General features: G+C 40.0%; 1 protein-coding gene and 1 long non-coding RNA gene across 5 annotated transcripts in view; one reads left to right on the forward strand and one right to left on the reverse strand.

The window, feature by feature from the left end:
- TPR (translocated promoter region, nuclear basket protein) overlaps window positions 1-24,425 on the reverse strand; it is a 73,350-nt gene that overhangs the window by 25,285 nt on the left and 23,640 nt on the right. For all 4 annotated transcript variants that reach the window (XR_015698168.1, XM_087726183.1, XM_087726182.1 and 1 more), the window contains exons 19-33: window positions 23,451-23,585; window positions 22,952-23,092; window positions 21,122-21,290; window positions 20,223-20,389; window positions 16,897-17,049; window positions 14,192-14,308; window positions 12,699-12,902; window positions 12,391-12,575; window positions 10,462-10,609; window positions 9,311-9,448; window positions 8,466-8,597; window positions 7,294-7,424; window positions 4,014-4,224; window positions 1,824-1,970; window positions 185-383 (exon numbers count right to left, since the gene is read on the reverse strand). Coding sequence is in view for 3 of the 4 variants with exons in the window: in XM_087726183.1 (XP_087582309.1) it covers window positions 185-383; window positions 1,824-1,970; window positions 4,014-4,224; window positions 7,294-7,424; window positions 8,466-8,597; window positions 9,311-9,448; window positions 10,462-10,609; window positions 12,391-12,575; window positions 12,699-12,902; window positions 14,192-14,308; window positions 16,897-17,049; window positions 20,223-20,389; window positions 21,122-21,290; window positions 22,952-23,092; window positions 23,451-23,585 (2,377 nt within the window). In the remaining variant the exon portion in view is untranslated. The remainder of the gene's footprint in view (window positions 1-184; window positions 384-1,823; window positions 1,971-4,013; window positions 4,225-7,293; window positions 7,425-8,465; window positions 8,598-9,310; window positions 9,449-10,461; window positions 10,610-12,390; window positions 12,576-12,698; window positions 12,903-14,191; window positions 14,309-16,896; window positions 17,050-20,222; window positions 20,390-21,121; window positions 21,291-22,951; window positions 23,093-23,450; window positions 23,586-24,425) is intronic.
- LOC148043390 (uncharacterized) overlaps window positions 1-24,425 on the forward strand; it is a 303,113-nt gene that overhangs the window by 3,237 nt on the left and 275,451 nt on the right. The gene's annotated exons all lie outside the window — the stretch shown is intronic.

The raw sequence follows: 24,425 nt of genomic DNA on the forward strand, positions 1-24,425 counted from the left end.
GTAGGTTCCAAAAATTTTTGAAACCCACCACTGGCCCGTATGCTACTTCGTTGAACAATCACTTGAAAAACCAATCTAATTTAAAGCTAATTTAAATCAAAATCAGATGGTGAATCTTCTGAAAAACTCACTTATTCAAAATGGCATTTCTTCTAGAATTTAAAATATGCAAAGCCAAACTTACCTGCCAGCTGTGCAATCCTCTGCTTGGCAGCCAGAAGTGTCTTTTTAGTTTTCTCCTCTTTTTCAGTAACTTGTTGCCGGAGTTGTTCTTCCTGGGATGTTTTTTCCTGTAGATCTTGACGAAGGCGGGAAAGGTCGGATTGCAGCTGGGATACTTGATCCTGAAGAGTCTTCACTTCGGTGTCCTTCTCTCCTAGAGTCTATGGAGACCCAGGCATGAAACATTAGGCCACTGCAACTTTCCATAGCTGATGGGTTGGTATAACGCTAGAAATTATACCCTACCCGCCTTACAGCTTGCTATTGATCAGGCTTCCATTTATTTCCCCCCCTATGGTATAATATAGCAATACCAGTTAGACTTCGTCACTTATAAAGCCCTTCATGGTATTGGACCTGGGTACTTGAGAGACCGCCTGCTGCCAATTACCTCCACCCGACCGATTAGATCCCACAGACTAGGCCTCCTCCGAATCCTATCCGCTGGCCAGTGTCGACTGGCGACTACCCGGAGGAGAGCCTTCTCTGTGGCTGCTCCGACCCTCTGGAATGAGCTCCCCGTGGAGATTCGCACCCTCACCATCCTCCAGGCCTTCCACAAAGACCTTAAAACCTGGCTGTTCCGACAGGCCTGGGGCTAAAGAACCGTGCCCCTATCTCGAATGGTATGATTGTTGCGCTTTTAAATTATGTATTGTTTTGTGTTGTTGTCAAATTGTCTGTATCCCCCTTCCCTTGTTTGAGTTGTGAGCCGCCCTGAGTCCCCCTCGGGGGAAAAGGGCGGCATACAAATGAAATAAATAAACGAACAAACAAACTTATATACCGCTTCATAGGGCTTTCAGCCCTCTCTAAGCGGTTTACAGAGTCAGCATATCGCCCCCACAGTCTGGGTCCTCATTTCACCCACCTCAGAAAGATGGAAGGCTGAGTCAACCTTGAGCCGGTGAGATTAGAACCGCCGAACTGCAGATAACAGTCAGCTGAAGTGGCCTTGCAGTACTGCACCCTAGCCACTGCGCCACCTCGGCTCGTAGTATACCTATGAATAGATTCTCTAAACCTTTTTTTTCTACCGTATAATTTCTTAAAGCACTTCAGGTGCCCAGAGGGAAATCTCCTATTTTACTCTCCTAACCACTATTTGTGAAAGCTTAAGCTTTAGAGTAGGTGTCAAACTCAAGGCCCGTGGGCAGCATGTCGTCTGCAGGGTGCTTAGATGGGGTCATCCTGGAAACAGCGAAGGACTCTCCCACGGTGCCTCTGCCAGCAAAAATGGCCTCCTGAGTTCTGTTTTCAGCTATGACGGCCTCCTGCAGCCGCCGGTCATTGAAAACAGAGCTTGGAGCTCCCTTTTTCGCAGACAGTGGCAAAAAACGGAGCTCGGGAGCCCGTTTTCGCTGGCAGAGTGCTCGGGCCACCACTGGTGCCGACATGAGTGATGTCAAGCTGGCCACACCCACCCTTCCCATGTCCATCCCGCCTCCCGAGGTGAAATGATGCAGCCTTCAATGAGTTTGACACTTCTGCTTTAGAGGCTTCAACATGACTTAGTTTTCGACTGACAAACTCTACTTCGGTTTTGCTAAGTAAATAACAATCAGAGCCGCACAGATACTACCCCTTGAAAGTTCTCTTACCTTCTGCAGAATTTCAATCTGCCCCTCTAAAGATTTTATTTTGACCTCCGCTTGGCTTAGAGCCTCTTTCACCTCCTGATGTTCTTTCTCTGAAATTTGCTGTTCCGCCTGTTCCGCAAAAGCCTGCGTGGCAGTCTCAGCAACCATCTGAAATTTCAGACCGTTAATAATAATGTTTGTACAATGATACCCAGCCTTATATACGCTACTAACTTCTACAAGAGCACATGGTACAGGAATCCTAAACACTGGCCTGTTTTCTGCACTAAAGCTGCGGAGATGAAATTCAACGTTGCGGGAATAACAAGAAAGCTTCAATTGCATTGGGAGTTTTTGTTCTGTTTTGCAGCTAGAGGCTAATATTTTTAGTTGCTTTGGATAGTAAGATGGGGGCATATAAATTTAATAATTAAACAGCAAAATAAATAGTTCTTCCCCTAGTATTTGGGATCCCCTGTGGATCCCCGGTCCTCCGCAGTCCTAATCGGGTGGCTGAAGTGCGAAGGCCTCTCCACGCACTCCGATCGGTGTGGAGGCTTCCTCCCGTCTTCCGCGACTGTTCGGCTGCTTGGGGAGCGCTCATGTGCTAGCAGGCCAGCAAGGCCTTCGCTAGCAGAGCTGAGCACGTTGGAGGAGAGATGCAGCGCTGGATGCTTCTTGGTGAGAGGAAAAAAATGCTAGAGGAAAAAAACTTACACTAAAAAAACCTTTAAGACTTCCAAAGTGAGGGAGAGTCAGAAAACACTCCTTCTGGGCTGGAGTCTGAGGTTAATCTGGGAGAGTAAGAGGAGGATCAGAGGCGTGGCTTCAAAAGATTATCCTCAGACTCCAGGGCAAAGGGGCTTGGTTAATACCCATCTGTTACTCCTCCCACACCTCACTCTGGAAACTGAACAGATACACATACAGATAAATACACACATGCGTACGTATATTTTACTTCTCTCGTTTTCTGAGAATAAAAACCCCATGCTGATAGTTTTCAACCAAATTACAGCACATGCTTAAAAGAGACAGGGGTGGCTGCATGAAGCCCATTTAGCCATTATAGAAGATCACTGAGCATTTCAGGCCCTCCACATAGACTGGTTATTTCAGAAAATGGGTATGTGTTTGTGAGCTGAGGAAAAGGAGGTTTTGTGAGATTTAGCCCAAGATAGCCAGCACAATCAGATCACTGTTACAGAAGTGGCTTCTCTTAAGTATCATGGAAAAGATATTGAGGAAATCAAAAAGGCATCATCTGGATAATATTTAATGATATATAGAGGTGTGTTGTATTAGTAAAAGTAATTCGGAGAGCGCTAATTTGTGAGTTGGGGGAAGAAAAAAGGGGAGGGAATGTTAGATATCCTACTCACTGACTCTCTTTTAGAATATGTTATATGTTTAGAATATGTTATAAAGATGTAAAGTTATGGTAGACTCATTGAGATTGTGAAAGTATGCCAGTAGGTGGTTGTGTCTTTAAATATAAATGATTTTAGAAAAAAAATAAGATTAAGTAACTGCAATCAAATACAGTGATAGTAAAATACATAAATTCTAAAATGTACAACTTAATTTGAATGAAGTATAGGTAATGATTGTGGAAGAAACGTACGAAATGTATCTGTAACCAATGGACCCGCTTTTTACAAGATGTAACGGAAGATGATTCGTTTTTTTCCCCCTTTGTGTGTGTAATAAAAACAATAAAAAAAATATTTTTTAAAAAAAAGGTATTATCAATGTTCAGCGTTGTTGAACGCCTCTTAAGTATACAGATTCTCTCTCCTAGGGTAATTTCAGATTTAGTATGTAGCTTAACCACATTGACATTAACAGGAAGCATGAAGACTAGACAGAATAGCAATAGCAGTTAGACTTATATACCGCTTCACAGTACCTTACAGCCCTCTCTAAGCGGTTTTACAGAGTCAGCATATTGCCCCCAACAACAATCCGGGTCCTCATTTTACCCACCTCGGAAGGATGGAAGGCTGAGTCAACCCTGAGCCAGTGAGATTTGAACCGCTGAACTAGCAGTCAGCTGAAGTGGCCTGCAGTACTGCACTCTACCCACTGCGCCACCTCGGCTCAGAAGTATGACCACTGGTACTCACCAAGACTACATAAACCTGAAAACTATTAGGTGCTTTTAAGCTATGCTAGTCAACTTTCACGGACCATGAATGGCAAAAGCCTCACCTTATCATGCTGTGCTTTCAGCTCTTCATATTGAGTCTTGTAGCGACGTCCAATTTTCTTGACTTGAGTTATTGTCTTGACTTTCTCTTGGATATCTACTACTTTCACCTCCAGGTCCTTTTGAAGGTTTTCCTTTTCTGTTTTTGTTTTTGTTAGATCTTCCCGGAGGCTCTGGACCAGATTCTGGGTTGTGGTCAGTGATGCGTTTGTTCTTAAAATTAATCGAAAAAGAATTAAACACAAATGAATACAACAGACAACTGCTGTACTTTTTAAAAATTTGAGCAATTTAGGATAAAGTTTACTCCTCAGTTATTTTTGCTAGGTATAAGTACTGACTTTACAGCGGTAGAGACTAACTTGATCCTGCACTTAATAACGGCAGCAAGACTGTTGGTGGCGCAATACTGGAAGAAGACTTGCCTACAACTCAAGAATGGACATTGAAAGTCACAAATTTAGCCGAGATGGTTAAAATATCGGCATATCTTAAAGATCACTCAAATGAGAGATGTAAACGAGACTGGAAAAAATGGATTGACTATATACAAAATAAATACGGGACCAAGAAATTCCAGTTAGCCTATGCTAAAGATCAGGAATGATTTAAATTGTTTAAAGTTATCTTAGCAAGAAGAAGCTAAGATCAATGTAGAGATGTTATTAATTTCTTTATTTCTTTTTTCTCATTAGATTTTAGACTGTGTTTGTTAAAAATCTATACCGTGTACGGGTTCTGGGAAGTCGGGGGGGGGGGGAGGTCGGTCGGGAGGGGGAGGTCGGGAGGGGGAGGTCGGGGGGGGAGGTCGGGGGGGGAGGTCGGGATATATCTGAGGCTAGACACAATGTGTTAGATCTCAATGCAATGTGACTTCACATGTATACTGTTTTCCTTTAAAAAATTTTAAAAAATAGGATAAGCCAAGTACATCAATATATAGTGGAAATACACCAAGGGGAGGAGGAGTAGGGAAGAAGAAAGATGGGTAGAGAGGGATGGAAGAGAGGGTGGGGGGGGGGAAGGCGAAAAGGAAGGGGGGAAGCGGATCTGGAGAGAGGAGTGGTAGAGGGCGAGGGGAAGTACGGTAGAAAATAAAAAAATTTGAGCAATTTAAATGAATATTTGGCTTCAAAGATCCAGTTGAAAAGTTTCAGAGAAATGTTAAAACTTTCAGGTAACATTTATCAGGCAGATAAAAAAATCTAATATCTGCAAGAAATATCATTTACCTGAACGCAAGAACTGGTGGAACCACAAACTACACAAAGTAATAGAAAATAAAAAAAAGGTAAAGTGTTTTGGGACTTTAGAATTCAAACAGGGAAGTACCTGCACACAACACTCCAGTCTTTTAACCTATACCGTGTATGGGCTCTGGGAAGTCGGGGGGGGGGGGGAAAGGGAGGTGGGGTGTTAGGGGGGAGGCGGGATATATAGTATGTGTTAGATTTTATAGTAACGCGATTGCACTTGTATACTGTTGCTCTTTAATTTCACTGTAAAAATAGGACAAGCTGAATATATTAATAGATAGTAGAAATACACCGAAGGGAGGAGTAGAGGGGTAGAAGAAAGAGGGGTAGAGAGGGTGGGAGAGAGGACGGGAGGGAGGGGGAGAAGGAAGGGAGGGAGTGTACTGGGAGAAAGGAGTGATAGAGAGGGAGGGGAAGTAGGGTAGAGGGGAATGACGGAGGGAAGAAGGAAAGTTGGAGGGGGGGCGAAAGAAAGGGTGTATGGAGGGTCGAAGTGGTACATTGGGTTTGTATTTTGGGGGGTATTGTTGACAAGAGGAATGGCTGTGTTTATTGTTTAATGTTATATGGCCCCGGTTGTGCACAGTATATATGTGACTGTACGAAATGAAAATGGAAAATAAAAACACATTTACAAACACTCCAGTCTTTTGTCTTAAGCAGACGAGAAAGAACTGGTGAAAATCAGAAAATGCAAAGACCCGTAAATAGAATTAGGACAAATGTGATAAAATAAAGCAAAGAAGGTAGGCTCCTTAGTACAATCCCTAAAACATCTGGAGCACCTCTTGAACACCACTGGCTTTACAAAATTGCCACCAGTCAATTGCAAAAGGTAGCTTTATTGGAGCAGCTTACATCCTGTGAGGTTACTTTTAACACCAGCAAACGACGATATCTGCCTACTCCAGGGCCTTGTGAAGAACTCAACAAGTAGATAAAATGCCAACCAAAGGAGAAAATTGTTTTGGTCAGAGGTTAGGAAATTTGTGGTTTTGCTCAGGCAGCGAATGTCTTTCCTGGGCCCTCATTCTCTGACTCTTAATACTCTCGTTTCTGAAAAATGACTGATGGAATAGTGGGTCAGGAAAATATGAAGAATATGGTGACAGTATTCTGTGCAAATGCTATTCTAATCTGTCAAGAAAACTCTATTTTGGAGCTGGGCAAAGATTTTTGTCATCCTGCCATTTGAGATAATTGAATTGGGGATTTGATTTGATTTATATGCTGCCCTTTTCCCCCCGAAGGGGACTCAGGGCGGCTCACAATTCAAATCAGGGAAGGGGGGGTACAGACAGAAAATAAAAAGACGAAACATAACAATACATAATTTAAAAACACACAACAGTCATACCATTCGAGATGGGGGCAACAGCTCTTTAGCCCCAGGCCTGTCGGAACAGCCAGGTTTTAAGGGCTTTGCGGAAGGCCTGGAGGGTGGTGAGGGTTCGAATCTCCACGGGGAGTTCGTTCCAAAGGACCGGAGCAGCCACAGAGAAGGCTCTCCTCTGGGTAGTCGCCAGTCGGCATTGGCCGGCGGATGGAATTCGGAGGAGGCCTAATCTGTGGGATCTAATCGGTCTAGTGGAGGTGATTGGCAGCAGGCGGTCTCTCAAGTACCCAGGTCCAATACCATGAAGGGCTTTATAAGTGGATGAAGGTGAGTAAAATGACGATGTAAAGCATTTGTTCTATTACGAAAGCTTTTCAGCTACTATCATATTGTTCAGTTTTATCCACATTGCAGGAAGGAGGGAACCGTCAAAAACGGAATATCCGGAAAGCAAGATGCAGTGCATTTCAGAAAAGAAAATGCAATACAAGGATACCTACTTAGGCAAGTGGAACAAGGACATGCAATTCTCCGCAAGTAAAACTTGGAACAAACGTATATGGATTAAAATGTTCCGTGAAGATGTTTTGAGCTCATAATAAAGGAATACAATATATTAGTTTTCAAAAAAGATCTCACAGTACCCCAGTATCATTTTTTTCAGATTATAAGGCATTCTTTACAAATCACCTTGCAATTTCTGCTTTAAGCCTGCCTATTTCTTCACTTAGCTGCTGAATGCGCTTGTTGTTCACTTCCTTCTCCGAAAGAAGCTTCCGATATTCTTCGACATCCGCATCTTTTTGTTGGCTCAGTAAATGCTGGAAGAGAACGTTAAACAATCATAAACTTAAGACAGGTATAGCTTTGATTTAGTACTCTTCTGCGTTTCAGAAAAGCGAAAGAATGTAAAAGTGAACCAAGACTATACATTCCACATTATATACAGCTAGTCACAACTATTGACAATTAGCCTACTTGATACATTATCAATCCTTCTGTCCAATCACAGTATATATAGTTTGTTCCAGTCTTGTCACCTTGTCTTATACCAGTCATAAAATCTGTTCCAGACTTCAAAATATTCCGATTCCCCTTTATTTTTAAGTTCAAGAGTGATCTGCTTCCGCACAGGCCAACACTTTTCTGATTATATCTAGCTCTGATGGTGTATTTTCTTTTTTCCAACATTGTGCATAAGTTATACGCACCGCAGTTAGCACATGAATAATTAAATAAAGTGTATCTTTCTTATACCACTCTGGAATTGTACCTAGGAGAAAAATTTCCGGTTTAAACAAGATTTGGTCTCCCAAACATTCTTATTTTCTCAAATAATCTGCACCTATGAAACTTCTCACATTTCATTATCGATCTCATTCTTCAAGCTCCTTCATACCTTAATTGCTTTCTCTCTTAATTTCATTCTTTTCTATATAGCAAAAGGTACATCACATATAGCAATAGCAGTTAGACTTATATACTGCTTCATAGGGCTTTCAACCCTCTGTAAGCGGTTTACAGAGTCAGCATATCGCCCCCAACAACAATCCAGGTCCTCATTTCACCCACCTTGGAAGGATGGAAGGCTGAGTCAACCCTGAGCCGGTGAGATTTGAACCGCTGAACTGCAGATAGCAGTCAGCTGAAGTGGCCTGCAGTACTGCACCCTAACCACTGCGCCACCTCGGCTCCTACATGAGTCTTATATGGACTCACAACCCACAACAGTAACTGTTAACCTTTTTTTTAATACCTTTGTTCTCTTGTTCTTCCTACATTTTCAACCATTATTAAGAAAACAACTATTTTTTAATTCTATAGAAATATCACGCATGCGCTAAAATCTAAAAGGACCTCACTTGAGTCCGGGCCTTCCAACGCTTGACATCCTCTTCCAGAAGCTTCTTCTCTGCTTGAAGCATCCCACTTTTCTCACTGAGCTCAGCATTGGATTCTTGCAGAGGCAAGATATCAGCTTCCAGCTTACGCACCTGAAATAATTACACGCACTTGGGATAATTACTTGGAGCATTGTTTCCCCATACAGTCCAAATACATTTGTTTGAGGATATAAATAGATTGTTGCTTTATATAAGATCTTTATTACGGTCAAAAGACCAGCAATATACATTTGTTTTTACACTATATTAAAAATACTAACATTAAAATATAATTAAAAAGTATTGACATTAAAAGTGGATAATAACATTATGGTCCAAAGATTGTTAAAGTATATCCAGATAATTGGTACAAGATGGTACTATACTGTAGCCAATTTTTTCCTTATGGACATTGCAGCAGCACAGAACTTTGCCACTGCATACGTGGTAACCGGGTTAGTGTCCTGGAGGAGAAAGCCTAGATAAAAATTGTCTGCTCTCCCTGGCAATCTCTCTATGTCTTTTAATATTTCACCCGTTTGTTGGTAAACAGACTGTGGGTTATAACCGTAGATAGATAAGATATTTTAAAGGAGTTTTTATATTTTCCAACTTTCCACAAATCAATAATCAGATATTATTCATTCTGCAAAATTTAGGAGAACAAAACAGTTTGTTTTTTTTTAAAAAAAAATAAGTACCAATAGTGCAATATTTTTCTCTGAATTGAATGAAAATCACAGATTTGTAACTGTACAGGCAAAGGACTGATTTAGAGAATTTGTTTTAGACACGTCAGGGACAAATTTAAAATTCATACTAACTTTTGCTTGCATTTGCTGAAGTTCTTGTTCCAATTTCTCTTTCTCCTCTCTTAATATCTTATTTGTTTCTATCAAAACATTCATGGTCTCTGTCTTCTTCATTAATTCTTCATGTTGAGCAATTGTTTTTGCAGTCACCTACAATACAATGCATGGTTCAAATCCAAATGCATCTGCAAATTCCTAACTTGCTTTCCCTTTCCACTGTTAAATTTTCTCGAGGAATGATTACTTGCCACAAAATATTTATACTAAACTATATGTAAAATATGTATGTATGAAATATGCAAACTGAGGTCATACATGAAATATAATTTAGAATTTAATAAGATCCATGTTCCCAGAGGACTGAGTTTCCTCTTCCTCCTCCTTTTTTCTCCTTTATATAGCATGCATATTCTGTTACAGAATCTTATGTAGTAACAAAAATTTCTAGGACATTCTAGGACTCAAGTTCATAGCCAACTATTACATGTCAACCAGGCACACTGGCTTTTACCATTATTCTACACATACAACAAATCATCTTCCAAGGTAACATGGCCCCAATTATACACTTTCTTTAGACAAATATCATGATTATTTTTTTTTCAGAGGACCATTAATTTAGTTTTTCATGTTCGCATATCGGGCATTCTTTTATTTATCACGAGTAGCATTTCTAAAAACAGGTCAGCGGTATTGCCTAGATATTATTAAAGTGGGTTCACCGACAAATGCGCGACGGAAATATGCTCGCCGAAAAAAACCGCGAGGGACAAATGAGCGCCGTCAAAATCGCTAATTGATTTTCGACAAATGCGCGCCGACAAAATGGCGTCATCAACAAACTATAGCCTTTAACATAGTGGGACCCGTATACGTACGTTATAACCCTAACCCTAAAATTTTTAGGATCTTATTGTGCTTGTCATCGTGCTTTTGTCGTCGTGCTTTTGTCGTCGCGAATTTGTGGGCGCGGTTTTGACGTCGCGTTTTAATCGGCACGTTTTTGTCGGCGCGCGTATCTCTATCGTGCAATTGTCGGGTCATGATTAAAGTGATATTCCTTAATAATATGTGCGGTCTCGCAATAAGTTGTAATGCTTGTTTGTTGTCTAAGGACCATCATTTTTTTAAAAAAGGATAAGGAGGAATGTGTGGATACATACTTGCACTTTCTCCCTCTCTGCATTCAGACTTTGCTGTAGCTCCTGCAGCTCTCTTTCTAAATGTTCCACCTGCTGGCGGTAGCGTAAGCTCTCCACTTGTGCAACCTCAAATCGAGTTTCCGCAATCTCCTTTTCTCTGCGAATAAACCTGTCATAGGAAGAAGAAAAAAATCTAGGTTAAGTTTATAGCTCTCCAGAATAGTCTTTGATGGGGATATTTTTTGTCCACAAATCTAAACATTTAGATATTTAAATTTAATTTTAAAAAAATGTTTAAATTTAAATATACACCTCTAAAAGTGGTGTGTGTGTGTGTGTGTGTTTATTTGTGCTCATAAATCAGCACAAATAAAAAAAACAAATATAACATAGGCAACAGTAAAAATATTGGGTTTCTGTCGTGATGGACTCTTGTGATGAGCCGATTGACAGATGATGGAAGCAATTAGCTTCCTCCCATAATTGGGGCTTACCAGGGGTTGTGACACTAAATATATACCTTCTTCCCTGGCTTCAGCTGATAAGGAGGAGACCTGTGGCTTAATGGCTAAGACGTTTCCCTAAGATGCAATACAGCACAGGATCGAATCCCAGTAAGGGTATGGCTAGCTGATGAGAGCTAAATAGCTTGAAATAGATCTATACCAGTCTCCCTTGATTTATTTATCAGCACAAATAAAAAAAGAGAGAAAACACACACACACATATATGTATATATGTATATATGTATGTGTGTATATATATATATTATACACCTGAAAAATATACCTCTAAAAAATATACACCTCTAAAATTAACCAAAACTGGGATTTAGTTTTGGCATCATCGTACTCTAGATCTGAACATGGCGTCATGGTTTTGATGAGGTAATTGCACTCAGCTGGTGGTCATTAGGCTCCTCTCCAGACTATAAAAAGACTGCTTGTGCACACGCCCTTCTTGCAAAAGTCAACGCAGGAGCGAATGTCGGAGAATGAAGAATGAAGGACTGAGTTGTCCTCCCAGTCCTGGGGAGCTTGCATTAGTGGGTATATGAACAAGAGACAATCAAACCTCAAAAAAGATATAAGCTAGAGTGGGAATTTTGATTCATCTCTCAATCACCGTTCCCTATAATCACACAAGTAGTTAAATAGGGTAGAGAATGTATAGGGTAGAAATCCAAGAGAAAGAAAGCACAGACAATCATGGTGCTCCTATTTGTTCAATAGCATGGGTCTTCTAACAGTTGCGCTGGTTTGAAAATATTTTCTTCTTCTCACACGCTGCGTGCAAAGTGAGCTGCAAAATGTGGGTATGGCATGTGTTGTGGCCCAGCAGGAGCTGTTGGAGCTGCCACCAGACTCCGACAGCGAGGGGCCCTATGAGTTGACTCTGCAGGATGTGGAGGACCCTGGACAGGGTTCCGACTCCGAGCAGGGCGCAGAGAGACTGGTTGGCCACCAGGAGGCGCCTGAGTCTTGGACCAGTGGGGAGGAGACAAGGGAGTGAGCCGGATGCCAGCAGTGAGTTGTTCCTGGATGCACGGCACCGAAGAGCTAATAGGCGTCAGGAACAGTTGCGCAGTTACAGGAGGTAATTGCACCCAGCTGGTGGCCATTAGGCTCTTCTCCAGACTATAAAAAGACTGCTTGTGCACACGCCCTTCTTGCAAAAGTCAATGCAGGAATGAATGTAGGAGAACATTGTTAGAAGCTTGGCAGCTGGAATGCTGCCAAGCCTTATCTGTGTTTATTGCTGCCCAAGCTTGTCTGTGCCGGTTTGCTGCCAAGGACCTGTTTTGTCTGTTAATTAAATGCCGTAACTTATCTTTGGCTCGGAGTGTGCTTTGGTGTGGAACGAGGGGGGGTCAGAACAGGTATGCATACCAGGTACCATGCAAGCAGTAATCAAAACTGTATTGGATCAATACATTGAACTCAACAATACCTGATAATTTCTACCATTTGCTCTTGTGACTTTCCTTCTTCGCTGAGAGACACATTCAGGGCCCCTGAGCCACCTTCCTTCATTGAAGCCATCATCTTGTTGCTCAGAGTTTCCAGCTGTTCGTGCAACAGCTGGCTTTGTTTCTCTAAGTCTTGACAGCGAGATGCAAGCTTAGAAGCTTCATCCTAAGAGAGAAGACCAAAACAGACGCTTCAACAAATAAACTTGAATTCAAAGACTAGCCCAGGTCATAAAACCTGCCAGATTGCTAGAGGCAAAAAGGAAAAACAAAACAAAACACCCTTCACCTTTAATGCTCTTTCTCGTTCTTCCCATGAAGCTTTGCTCTCTCGCAATGTGGATTCTGCTTTTTGGGCTGCTTCCTCTAATTGCTGCTTTATTGCTGAATTCTTTGCAACTTGCTCCTTGACAGCTTGTAAAGCTTCAACGTCAGAAGAATGAAGCATCAGCTCCCGTTCATATTTACTCTGCGCTTCAGCAGCTATCTTTGCCTACAAGAAGCCAGAATGATCATTGCTTCAGTTTGTGACAAATTCAATGATTTAGTTTCCTTATGGTTGTTTCCTAAGTAAGAGATTTATACTTGCTGGCTAATTGTTGACTTATGTGTATGAAAACATAATGGGTGGTGAAAAAAGCCCCCTGTTGATTTATTAAGGATCTGCGGGTGGAAATAAAAGCTGATGTATTAAATCTCTTTCAGGAGAAAAAAGGAAATGGTATGAAACTATAAGGGTTTGTGGAAATACCATCCCCAAGAAAACATAAATTGAGATTTGAAAGAGACACCTATAACAATAGAAAAAGGGAGGGAAGAAGGGAGGGAAGAAGGGAGGAGAGGAGAGGAGGAAGGAAGTAGAGAAGGGAGGGAAGAAGGAATGGAAAGGAGAGGAGGGTGGAAAGGAGAGAAAGAGAAGGAGAGATAGTAGGAAAGGAAGAGGAAGTGTGGAGGAGAGGTAAGGGAAGAAGAAAGAGGTAAGGAGAGGTGGGTGGAAGGGAGAGAAAGAGGAGAGAAGGTAGGAAGGGGAAGAGAGAGGGTAAGAGTAGGGGAAAGGTAAGGGAAGAAAGAAAGGGGAGCAGAGGAGGAAGGAAGGAAGTAGAGAAGGAAGGGAGAGAGAAAAGAAAAGAAAGAGAAAATAAGGTGGTGTCATAACAGGCTCTAGGGATGGTAAACAAAGCAATCCAAATTGTACATTATAATCTTTTAAATGGAATAACAATAGTATAAGAATGGCAAAGAAAAAGAATAACTATGTGAATGTATACCTATAATTGTATGTAAGAGAATAAATGAGAGTAAGAACATATAGCACAATATAGTTATAAATAGCTAAGTATAAATAAATATAGAATTGTACATAAAAATGGATAACGAATAAGGAGATTATGAACGCAAGATAGAAATGTATAGAAGGGAAAACACTAACTGCAAAGAAACCGATACGGAACTGCTGTATGATATATGATGGAACTTTCTTGTTCCTATGTTGTCTTAAGTCATGTGTTTGTTTTTGTTGATTTGTTTATGTGTTTAAAATAAATAAATAAATCTCTTTCAGACTCTCAAGGAAAAAAAACCCATCATTCCACATCACAGAACAGCAACAATAACAGAGCCTTTAATTTTAAAGCGTCTTCTGCGAGATGGAAACATTAGTGTTAGAATGCCTTCTTGGTAATTGGTGCACACTTGTTACCGACATGCAAAAGTGACCATTTAACCAATTTAATCAATACTTAATTCGACTGCAAAAGTTAGGCAAACATTTGAGAACCATACTTGCTCCTGACAGTCCCGTTTAGCTTGCTGTTCATTGCTGAGTGCTGCGTTCGCTCGCTGGAGAGCTTCCTGAAGTTCAGACTTCATATTGGAGAGGTTTTTCTTTAACTCGGAAAGCTAGAAACAAAGCATCAAGGATCAAATTTTCATTTCCCTTAAAAAAATGTTTATCTAAAAGAATAGTATAGGACTATGTTTTTTTAAAAAACCCAATGATTAAAAATGTCCTGGGCTTGCCTAACTTAAGGTCAAATATTTGTAGCACTTTAGACAATGAAACTCCTTACCAAAGAAATATCCTTAAGTACATTTCTGCTTCCAGATATTCCCAAAGAAATATTTTTGATAAAGAGTTATAGAGGAATCTAAGGACTTTTAAGATACCGCCTGTCTGCAAACTGTAGAAGTGAATCAAGAGACATTTATGTTATCATATCTTTTTTTGGGGGGGGCGGGGGGGTGCCTTAAAATGATCTAGTGCAGTTTGCAGTTGGAGGGGATTCAACTGAAATCATAGATATTTCGCTTCGGGATGAGATAGGGTCAGACAATCTAAATTTTTCCATATCTGCAACCTTCCATTTCCTGTTCTTCGGCATACTTCAATTTGGTCTATCTCATACCAGATTTCTGATCTGTGAAAGATCAAACTACAGGAGGTGCAGAGAGATGGAAAAGGAAATCCGATACTAGATATTCTAGTATTCTTCTATCCTATAAATCCTTAGACCTTTGAACACGTAGTGACTGAAACCATCGTTGAATGAATCTTTCTTCTACAAACTAAAATGTACAGAACACAAATTGCAGATAAAACATATCTAGATCTCTAAACCTTTTTGTGCAGCCTTTCTCTGCTGCCACTAATTTTAATGAGTAAATTAAAATTATATGTTTTAGTTATGAATAATCTGGGAAGAAAAAGAGAGAAAGAAACAGCGACTAGCTTCTAAAGACTTTTATTATTATTATTTTGGATGTTCTTTTACGAAGCTACTTAACCCTTAACCAGCTGTATACCATGCCAGGCATATTCAAACAGCCAGATGCAAGGTCTTTGACCTCGAAAGATAGAAACAGAGATACAAAGATACTCATTCTGGCAAGAGGACAGAGATAGAGAGATGGGCAGGGAACATTTCAGAAAGAGAATATAATATGAATGAATTATCATGATTCATTTTGATTCCAATTGCTAACATATTTATATTCAAGTAATAGAATTCAGCTGAAGCTGTTCCATCAATGGAACAGTGCGGGAAGCAATTCTGCGTTAAGTCTTTCTCTTCACTCCAAATTTCCGTAACTTCCAAAATCTCCCAGCTGAAATTGCACTGACAGTAAAACAGCCAAAATTCATTTCCCTCACCCTTCTGATAGAAAAATTCCCTGGATTAGAGTTTTCCATCAATAAAGAGAACCAGTTGCATGTTGTAACATGATTTCTAAAGAAAATGTTTCGGAGAAACATTTGAAATGGGTTAAAAATTTGAAAATCAGTTCAAGTTCTATCTTAGTTGTGCTGAAACGAGCAACGAAGTTGCTTGATTTTCAGTTCTTCAGCAATTCCTTGGAAGAACATAATGCAGGATGTACAGGATAGCAATAGCAGTTAGACTTATATACCGCTTCATAGGCCCTCTCTAAGCGGTTTACAGAATCAGCATATCGCCCCCACAGTCTGGGTCCTCATTTCATCCACCTCGGAAGGATGGAAGGCTGAGTCAACCTTGAGCAGGTGAGATTAGAACCGCTGAACTGCAGATAACAATAGCAATAGCAATAGCAGTTAGACTTATATACCGCTTCATAGGGCTTTCAGCCCTCTCTAAGCGGTTTTACAGAGTCAGCATATCGCCCCCACAGTCTGGGTCCTCATTTCACCCACCTCGGAAGGATGGAAGGCTGAGTCAACCTTGAGCCGGTGAGATTAGAACCGCTGAACTGCAGGTAACTGTCAGCTGAAGTGGCCTGCAGTACTGCACCCTAACCACTGCGCCACCTCGGCTCATATAATGGATAATGGATGACCAATAAAAGCAGAGCAACTTCCCAACGTCTAAAATAACTTGTCCTTGAGTTACGTGGCAAACTTTGAAAGCAAGTTCCAAAATGCTTCAGCAAGAAAAAAAGACAATCCAAAACAGAAGTAGCATAGGGACAAAATATGAGAAGTTCTTAAGGAACACTTAAGAACTTCTTAGGTGTTGTCCCTTTGCTACTTCTCTTTTCCAGTTATAGAATAGAATAGAATAGAATAGAATAGAATTTTATTATTTGTATGCCGCCCTTCTCTGGGAGGACTCAGGGTGGCGAACAATTCAAGGGGGAAAAAGGGGAACATAAAAAACAAAATACAAATAATAAAAGTAAACAACAGTTGCACAACCATACATGTCGAGAGGGGAGGGAACTCATCACCCCCAGGCCTGCCGGCAAAGCCAGGTTTTGACGGCTTTTCGGAAGGCCTGGAGAGAGGTGAGGGTCCGAATCCCTGCGGGGAGTTCGTTCCAGAGGGCCGGGGCTGCCACAGAGAAGGCCCTCCCCCGGGTAGTAGCCAGGTGGCATTGGCCGGTAGATGGCACCCGGAGGAGGCCAACCCTGTGAGATCTAATGGGTCTGTGGGAGGTAATTGGCAGCAGGCGGTCTCTCAAGTACCCAATAACAAGAAAGTCCGACGCAAAAAAGAATCGTGTTAGTTATACCTGCTGTTCCATGTTTTCTATGGCTTTACGTTTTTCATCTTGAAGCTCCTGTTTTTCTTTCTCAGTCTCCATTAGTTTCTTCTCTAGCTGGGAATGATACTCTGAGGATTCTTTCAAGCGGGTCTCAACAGTGGCCCGGACCTCTTCGGTCACCTACACAGTAAGATGGAATCAAGATAAAGAGTATATATAAGAGAAATGCATCGATGCAATTGTATTTCAGGTTTCTTCAGCGTGGAAAGTGTAACGTATCCATCTTGAAGGCACTTCAACATGCATACGTTGACTTAGCAGTTAGTTTTCTCATAGCCCAAGGAATATTTTTCCAAGTATAAAACAATTCTGAAATGCATTCATGGAATAAGAGCATGCTTATGCTTTAGAGTTCGAAAGACAAGCAAAATACCTGCATAAATAAAATATTTACATTTGGAGAAAGGCAATGCCATCGGAACAACATCCATGTGCTCTTATCGGATTTTGAAAATATATTGTTTCAGATGATTCATCTGACTCAATCAATGAACAATAGAAAGAGGAATGTAAAAGTTAGGCATATTACAGCATCTGATGAAGTCAGGAACGTCTTGCGAATAAAAATCTTTTATTTTGCTTAGTTGGAAAAAATGCTACCCATAATAGATGCTTGGGATGGTGAATAATACAACTCAAACTGTACTCTATAATCTCTTAGAGGGAATAACAATAGTATAAGATTGGCAAAGAAAAAGAATAACCATGTGAATGTTTACCTGGAATTGTATGTATATATAGCACATTATAGATAAACAATAGCAATAGCAGTAGACTTATATACCGCTTCATAGGGCTTTCAGCCCTCTCTAAGCGGTTTACAGAGAGTCAGCATATTGCCCCCAACAATCTGGGTCCTCATTTTACCCACCTCGGAAGGATGGAAGGCTGAGTCAACCCTGAGCTGGTGAGATTTGAACCGCTGAACTGCTGATCTAGCAGTAGCCTGCAGTGCTGCATTTAACCACTGCGCCACCTTGGCTTATTTATTTATAACCAATATTTGGTTATAAATAACTAATTATAGAAGGGGAAAACACTAACTGCAAAGAAACAGATACGGAACTGCTATATGATACATGATGGAACTTATTGTTCCTATGTTGTTTTAAGTCATGTGTTTGTTCTTGTTGATGTGTTTATGTGTGTAAAATAAAAACTTTTTTTAAAAAAGGAAAAGGTGCTATCAGTTTCATGATTTCTTGCCATCATACTCTCTTCCTACAATGCATTCAGAGGCACCAGGCATTCAGAGAGCATATGTATCTTACAAGGGATTACATCCAGTGAAGCTAAATCAGTTGACAAGGACGAACATCAATTTCTGTACAAAACATTCACTTCTTACTTGTCTGTTTATTGCCACCAAGGTGGCTTACTACATTCTGAAAAGCAATGTTGAAAAGAAGCTAGCAAAATAATTAACCAGTCAAAAGTTTAGAGCAAAACAATTGATTTAGTCCCGAGCCTTAAAAAGGAAGTATTCTGCTGTAGCAAAAGAAAAATACAGATCATTTTGGAAACACACTTTAAACTGACTTATGTTTTCAAATGAAATAAGGAAGGACAAAGGGTTAAGTGGACAAAAAAAATATCTTTTTGATGTATCAATTTTTTTACAGTATGGGTGGGCAAACTCAGCTTCCCCTAATGCTTGCTTTGTATTTTCAAAAGCCCTTTTGATCAATGAATAATTGTTACCTGATATTTTGAGGGGATAAAATACCTGTGAACTATGGTTCAAGACTAAAGTAGGCTTAATCCATTAAATAAAAGAAACCCTATGCATCTTCAAACCAAGGGGGGAAAAACAGCCAAAAATGCCAGCCCCATCCATGTGTAGGATGTTCCACCAGCTACTTTACATTAACCAACTACTGAAAGACTTGATCATTCCCTTCTTCCTTCTGCCAAATTAAGTACAGTCCTGGGCCACCAAAGTTTGGCTAGTTCTAGCTTAAAGCTAGAAAGAACAAGCTGTCTGAATTTCATCTAAAAGGAAACGGATATTCAGTATCACTGAAACAAAATATAAACCAGTGGTAGTTAACCTTTTTCTACCTACCACCCACTTAATGGATCTTTCTTGATGGAAAAAATTCCTTGCCACCCACCAGTTTTTGCGCAAGTGCGGAATATTTTTAAGAAAGGAGGGTGTTTTTTTTAAAAAAAGAAATGTACGTATATTTATCTTTTTTTTGTTGTATTTGTGCTGATAAATAAATAAAGGGAGACTAGTATAGATCTATTTCAAGCTATTTAGCTCTCATCAGCTAGCCATCCCCTTACTGGGATTAGAACCTGTGCTGTATTGCACCTTAGGCAGATGTGTTAACCACTAAGCCACAAGGTTCTTCTCCTTTATCAGCTGAGCCAGGGAAATAGGTATGTATTTAGAGTCACAACCCCTGGTATGCCCAAATATGGGAGGAAGTTTACTGCTTCCATTCTCTGTCTATGGGCTCGTCACAAGAGACCTTTATCTTTTTATTTCTACTTTATGCATGTTTATAATGTTTTTAACTTTATGAGCCAGACTAAACACTGCTTACTCTCCTCCTTTATTTTATCCCCTTTTCTCTATTTTTTCTTCCCTTTTTTTGTTAATTTTTTTTGATCTTTTCCTTTTTATATCTCCTTTTTTTTAACCTTCCTTAGGGCAATGTACAAAAGTAAGGCTGAGCTAGTTAGCCCACTTATTATTATTAGCCAACAATTCTCTCCTGCCTATAACTTTTCTTTCTCCTATTTTGCAACTGCTCTGTTGGGCTTCTGCCTGTCCCTGCTATCCCCCCCACTTCCCCCTTCCCACGTGTTTGCGTCTCCTATTTTGCAACTCGCTCAAAAGGAGGTTTTAACCTCCGAAATCCCTACTGCCCACCTGGAATCCCGAAACGCCCACTAGTGGATGGTAGGGACCAGGTAGACAACTCATGATATAGAGGATACAATCAGGAAGTCTTTCATTAGACGACAATCTGGCTACAACATTCTGAAACTGTCCAGAAATACCTTCTAAGCATACCAGAATAACTTCGTAAGGATTGAACCAACCTTGTTTATGGCCATTCAACCCCAAATTTGTCCTACATCAGATGTAGGGGACAAAAAAATTATTGTCAGTCAAGAATAAGGCTGAAGGGCCAAGTGCTCCTTTGATCCTTAAAAGGAATACTTTTGTCTTGCTACATGAATTTTCCCGATGAGAAAATTCTCAGGTGGATTTTCATCAGGAAAACGAAGTTCCATAGTTGAATTATATTTAGGGGATAATATTAAAAAAAACGTATTACCTGCTTTTCTTTGTTAAGGGATTCTTCAAGGTTCACCACCATCGTTCTGTACTGGTCCACATTGCTTGTGGCAGTCTTCAGCCTCTCCTTCAAATCATTAATTTGGTCATCAGATTGTCTCAACCGACTTACAAGATCATCCACATCCTCTCCAATACTAGACTGACCTAAAAATTTGGAAGCAATTATTAAACAGGGATTTATTATCTGAATTAATAGGAAATTTATGGTACATTTTCTTATAGTACATAATCTTTTCTCAACGGTTTAATAACTTTCAATATTTATTCACAAAGGCTTTTTAGCACAAAAGAAGAAAGGCTATTATCAACGAAGAATGCTATGAAATTTAAGTGCTTGTGAAGCTAGAAAATGGATAAAATCGGCTGTAGCTATTTCACTCATCATAGAAAACCAGAACTTGGTTTGCAGATTGTAAACCAACATAATGATCCTCCCACAATTTAATAAGACAGACATCTTAGGCACATCTGTGTTAATCCCAATACTGGAAATGACATCAGAATCCCAAGTGTTAAAAGTTCATGATCTTGCCCCCACACCCACAATCCATCACATGGTCCGATCTTCTTTTTCTACATTGGCGTCTCTACCCAGCTGCTTCCGGTCAGGTGTGAAAGTGCGGAGAACAAAGGATGACCTTGCTTCTAGTAAAGAATGAAAAACAATACATTCCACAATCCTACTCCTGTCTATTCCCCCTCCCATTGACTATACTTGAAGAAACAGCGTAACGAAATAAGAGAAAGTGTGGCAGGCCAAAATTCTAAAAGGAATATAAATGCAGGCCTGACACAAGCCTTATATTCAGCTTCAGTGTGGTTCTCACATTGGGTATAGGTTCGAACTGGCAACATACCCTTCCCCCCCCCCCTTACCTTGGCCAGAAGCTCTCTGCAATGACTGAGAAGCTATTTGAGCTTCCATATTGTGGAGTTGTTGCTTTAACGCTGCTATCTCCTTCTGAGCATTCTTCAGCAGCTCTTTCGTGTTAGCATGAAGATTCACTTCAGTCTCACATTGTCTTTTAGCATCCAGGAGGTGAATCTGAGAAGGAACACCCAGGGCCTTACTTCACATATTTCAGCACATTTCATTTACCCAGAAAACAGTTTAAAGTGAACTCTTTACCTAAATATCAAGATAGTTTTGGCTTTTTCTCTCAAAAATATACTCAAAACAGAACATTTAAACTTACCATCATGTTGGGAGTATACTCCTAGGGTTGGGTAGGCAATATATATCTTTATACAACAACAAATGGTCGTTGTTGCTTTAAATGAGTGGATGTACTTAACAGCTGTAATTAACTTTACAATAAGGAATCAAGAGCTCCCCCCCCCTCTCTCTGCTTGTCCTATGCTTGATGACTGGAATGTGAACTGCGACTGTAAGCTATTGTTTGTTCTTTGAATTGTGTTTGGACTAATATCTACTATCACTGCTTGTGAAGCAATTATCAGTAGTAAAGCTACTTGTTTTTACTAGCAGTGTCTGAAACTCTATTCGTGTGTTTCTACTAGCAACATTCTTTCTCTCTAGCTGTACATTCCGCTGCACTACTTTCTGTCTCCCAACGGAGATATACCCCTAACACATCTTTTCATTGCTAAATAAATATTAAAAACTCTTTACCCCAACAGGTAAAGGTGTCGAGATTTTCTTAGCAACTGAAATCAATCACTCCCCATTCTGCCCACATAGAAGATAATTTGTGTGGTATAAAAAACTGCATCCACTGATATAAAAGCACTCCAAGGCTTAGTGTTCAAAATATCCAGAGAATATTATCTTGCCTCCCAACGGCATTGAAGAAAACCTAGGGCTAGAGAGCACTGTTGTAAATCCCTGGCTTTCTTAAGGAAACAGAACTGAAAGATAAGGAGAAAAATATAATACATCTCCAGCAACACATGAAGGACTGGAAGTCAATAGAGATATACTAGTTCAAATACAATGAATTCTTTTACAAGATGATCACAATATGCAACATCACAAGTGCAATGCACATAATGTGCCTTGGCGTGATCCTGGCGCGCCAAGGGACGTGAATGAAGCCAGATGACAAACTGAACCAAAGCGGAAGCAGGGGAAAAACCTACTACTGGCAGGTATGATCAAAATATCTTCTATCTGTGCCAGAACTGAAGACAGTCATGTTGGAGATCCATTAATACACCTCCATCCGAATTCCAAGTGCAAATATAGTCATTTTAAGCAAACCTTTCTATTAAAAATGACTACTTAGAAAGTCATCCAAATGCCTACTGTATTTTTCGGACTATAAGACACATCGGAGTATAAGACGCACCAAAATTTTGAAGAGGCAAATTAAAAAAAAAAAGTTTTTGCACTCTGCAGGCCTCCCAAACCCTTCTACATGCCTCATTTTTTTTTGTGAAAACGAGGCATGCAGAGAGTTTGAGAAGCCTACAAAGTGCTCCTGGGGGTGGGGCAGGGGAGGGGAACGGGAAAAAAAACAGGCCGTTTTTTGATCATTTTTGCCCTCCCCAGCCCCCAGGAGCACTTTGCAGACCTCCCAAAGCCTATGCACGTCCATTTTCGTGAAGGGGGCGGGGTTTTGGGAGGCAAAAAATGCTGTATTCAGTGTATAAAACACACCCAGATTTTCACCCTCTTTTGGGGGGGGGGAAGATGCGTCGTATACTTAGAAAAATACAGGAATTTCTTCAGTTTCCAATACTTACATCCTGATTTTTGGAAAGCGTGTGTCTTTGCTCCACCTCATTGTCCAGTTTTTTCTTCAGCTGGGTGATTTCTCTTTCCAACTTCTCTATTTGATTATTGAGCCTCTGTCGAGTTTCTGTCTCTCCCTTTTCCAAAATTACCTGGTAAATAAAATGCATTATGCTGTGTAGTCTTTCTGCCAAATCTTGCTCATATTTATTTATCAAGCACTTGATTGTGGCTAAAAGGCCGAGAAGCGATATCAAGCACAGCCAATAACAGTATTAACAGATTTGTAGCATTTGGAACTTAATGATGCTTCAGGATGTTTTTGCTCCATATCATTACATATCGTGGAGAAGCGTTTCCTCTATCTCAGCAACTTTAAAATGTGTGGATTTCAACTTCTAGAGTTCTGGGATGTAAACTCCCAATATCTTAAAAGTCATGCAGGTTGAGAAACACTTTTTAAAGAGAATAGAGAGAGAGAGAAAAATAATGCAATACAACTGAACATACCTGAATAGATTGCAGATTAGTAAGGAGCAGGTTTTGTCCTCTGTGTTCTGCTACTAAAGATTCTTTTTGCTGAGACAAACGAATTTCGGCCATTTTTAAAATATCTTTTTCTTTTTTCAAATTCTCTGCTCTCACCTTAGGAAGAGATATTTCATTTTGCATTAATTAATTCAACTCACGTAGTATTTCGAATCCCAATGTCATTGTTCAACATCTGAATATATCATATTAAACTAAATTAATCAACTCATGATAAGTTCTGCTCTTTTTTCCCCTAATTTTGGAGATTATACGGTAGGAACATATAAGCAATTCTGTAGAAGAAAATAACACTGTGATTCTACATTGGGTGTGGGCATCTTATGAAATTATTATACTCCTTCCTTTGTCTCTGATTTTTTTTAAAAAGAAACCTATCTTGTTATTTCTCAACATCAGACTTACAGAAACACCAGAAAGAGCCAAGTAGAAACAAACTGGCATGTATCAGTATAAACAAGCCAGTATTTCAAACAATGTTAGTTTAGTGATCATGATAACTGAAAGATCATGATAACTGAAAGATCATGATAACTCTATTTTATTATGCTTGTATATTTATCTCACATTCCTTCCAAATTCAATTAGGCTTACGTATTACTCATACTTTTAAGACTATATATTGTTTACTCTTAAGCAGTTTCACAGAAAACCTACAACCGTACAAATTACTTAAAATATTAAAAATAGAATAATTAAACTGATTCGTTGTTAAATGCATGTTCAAAGAGTTACATTTCCAAGGTCTATTTAAAAGGAAAGAAAACATTTAAAGCTTTTGGATCAGAAGAGAGTTCCTTCCACAACATTTGGGACAATTACAATGAAGACTTGTAAGTATCTGCAGGGAGCCTAAGATTGCTAGTTGCTCTTTAAGATTTCCTTAAGACTTTTCATGGCTGAAAGGAGATTTGGAGCTGGGCCTCTTGGGCCAAA

The sequence above is a fragment of the Thamnophis sirtalis genome, unplaced genomic scaffold (genome assembly GCF_051295495.1).
Source record: "Thamnophis sirtalis isolate CommonGarterSnake01/CBP01778 unplaced genomic scaffold, rThaSir2_p1.2 scaffold_12, whole genome shotgun sequence".
In the NCBI taxonomy this organism is placed as follows: Eukaryota; Metazoa; Chordata; class Lepidosauria; order Squamata; family Natricidae; genus Thamnophis; species Thamnophis sirtalis.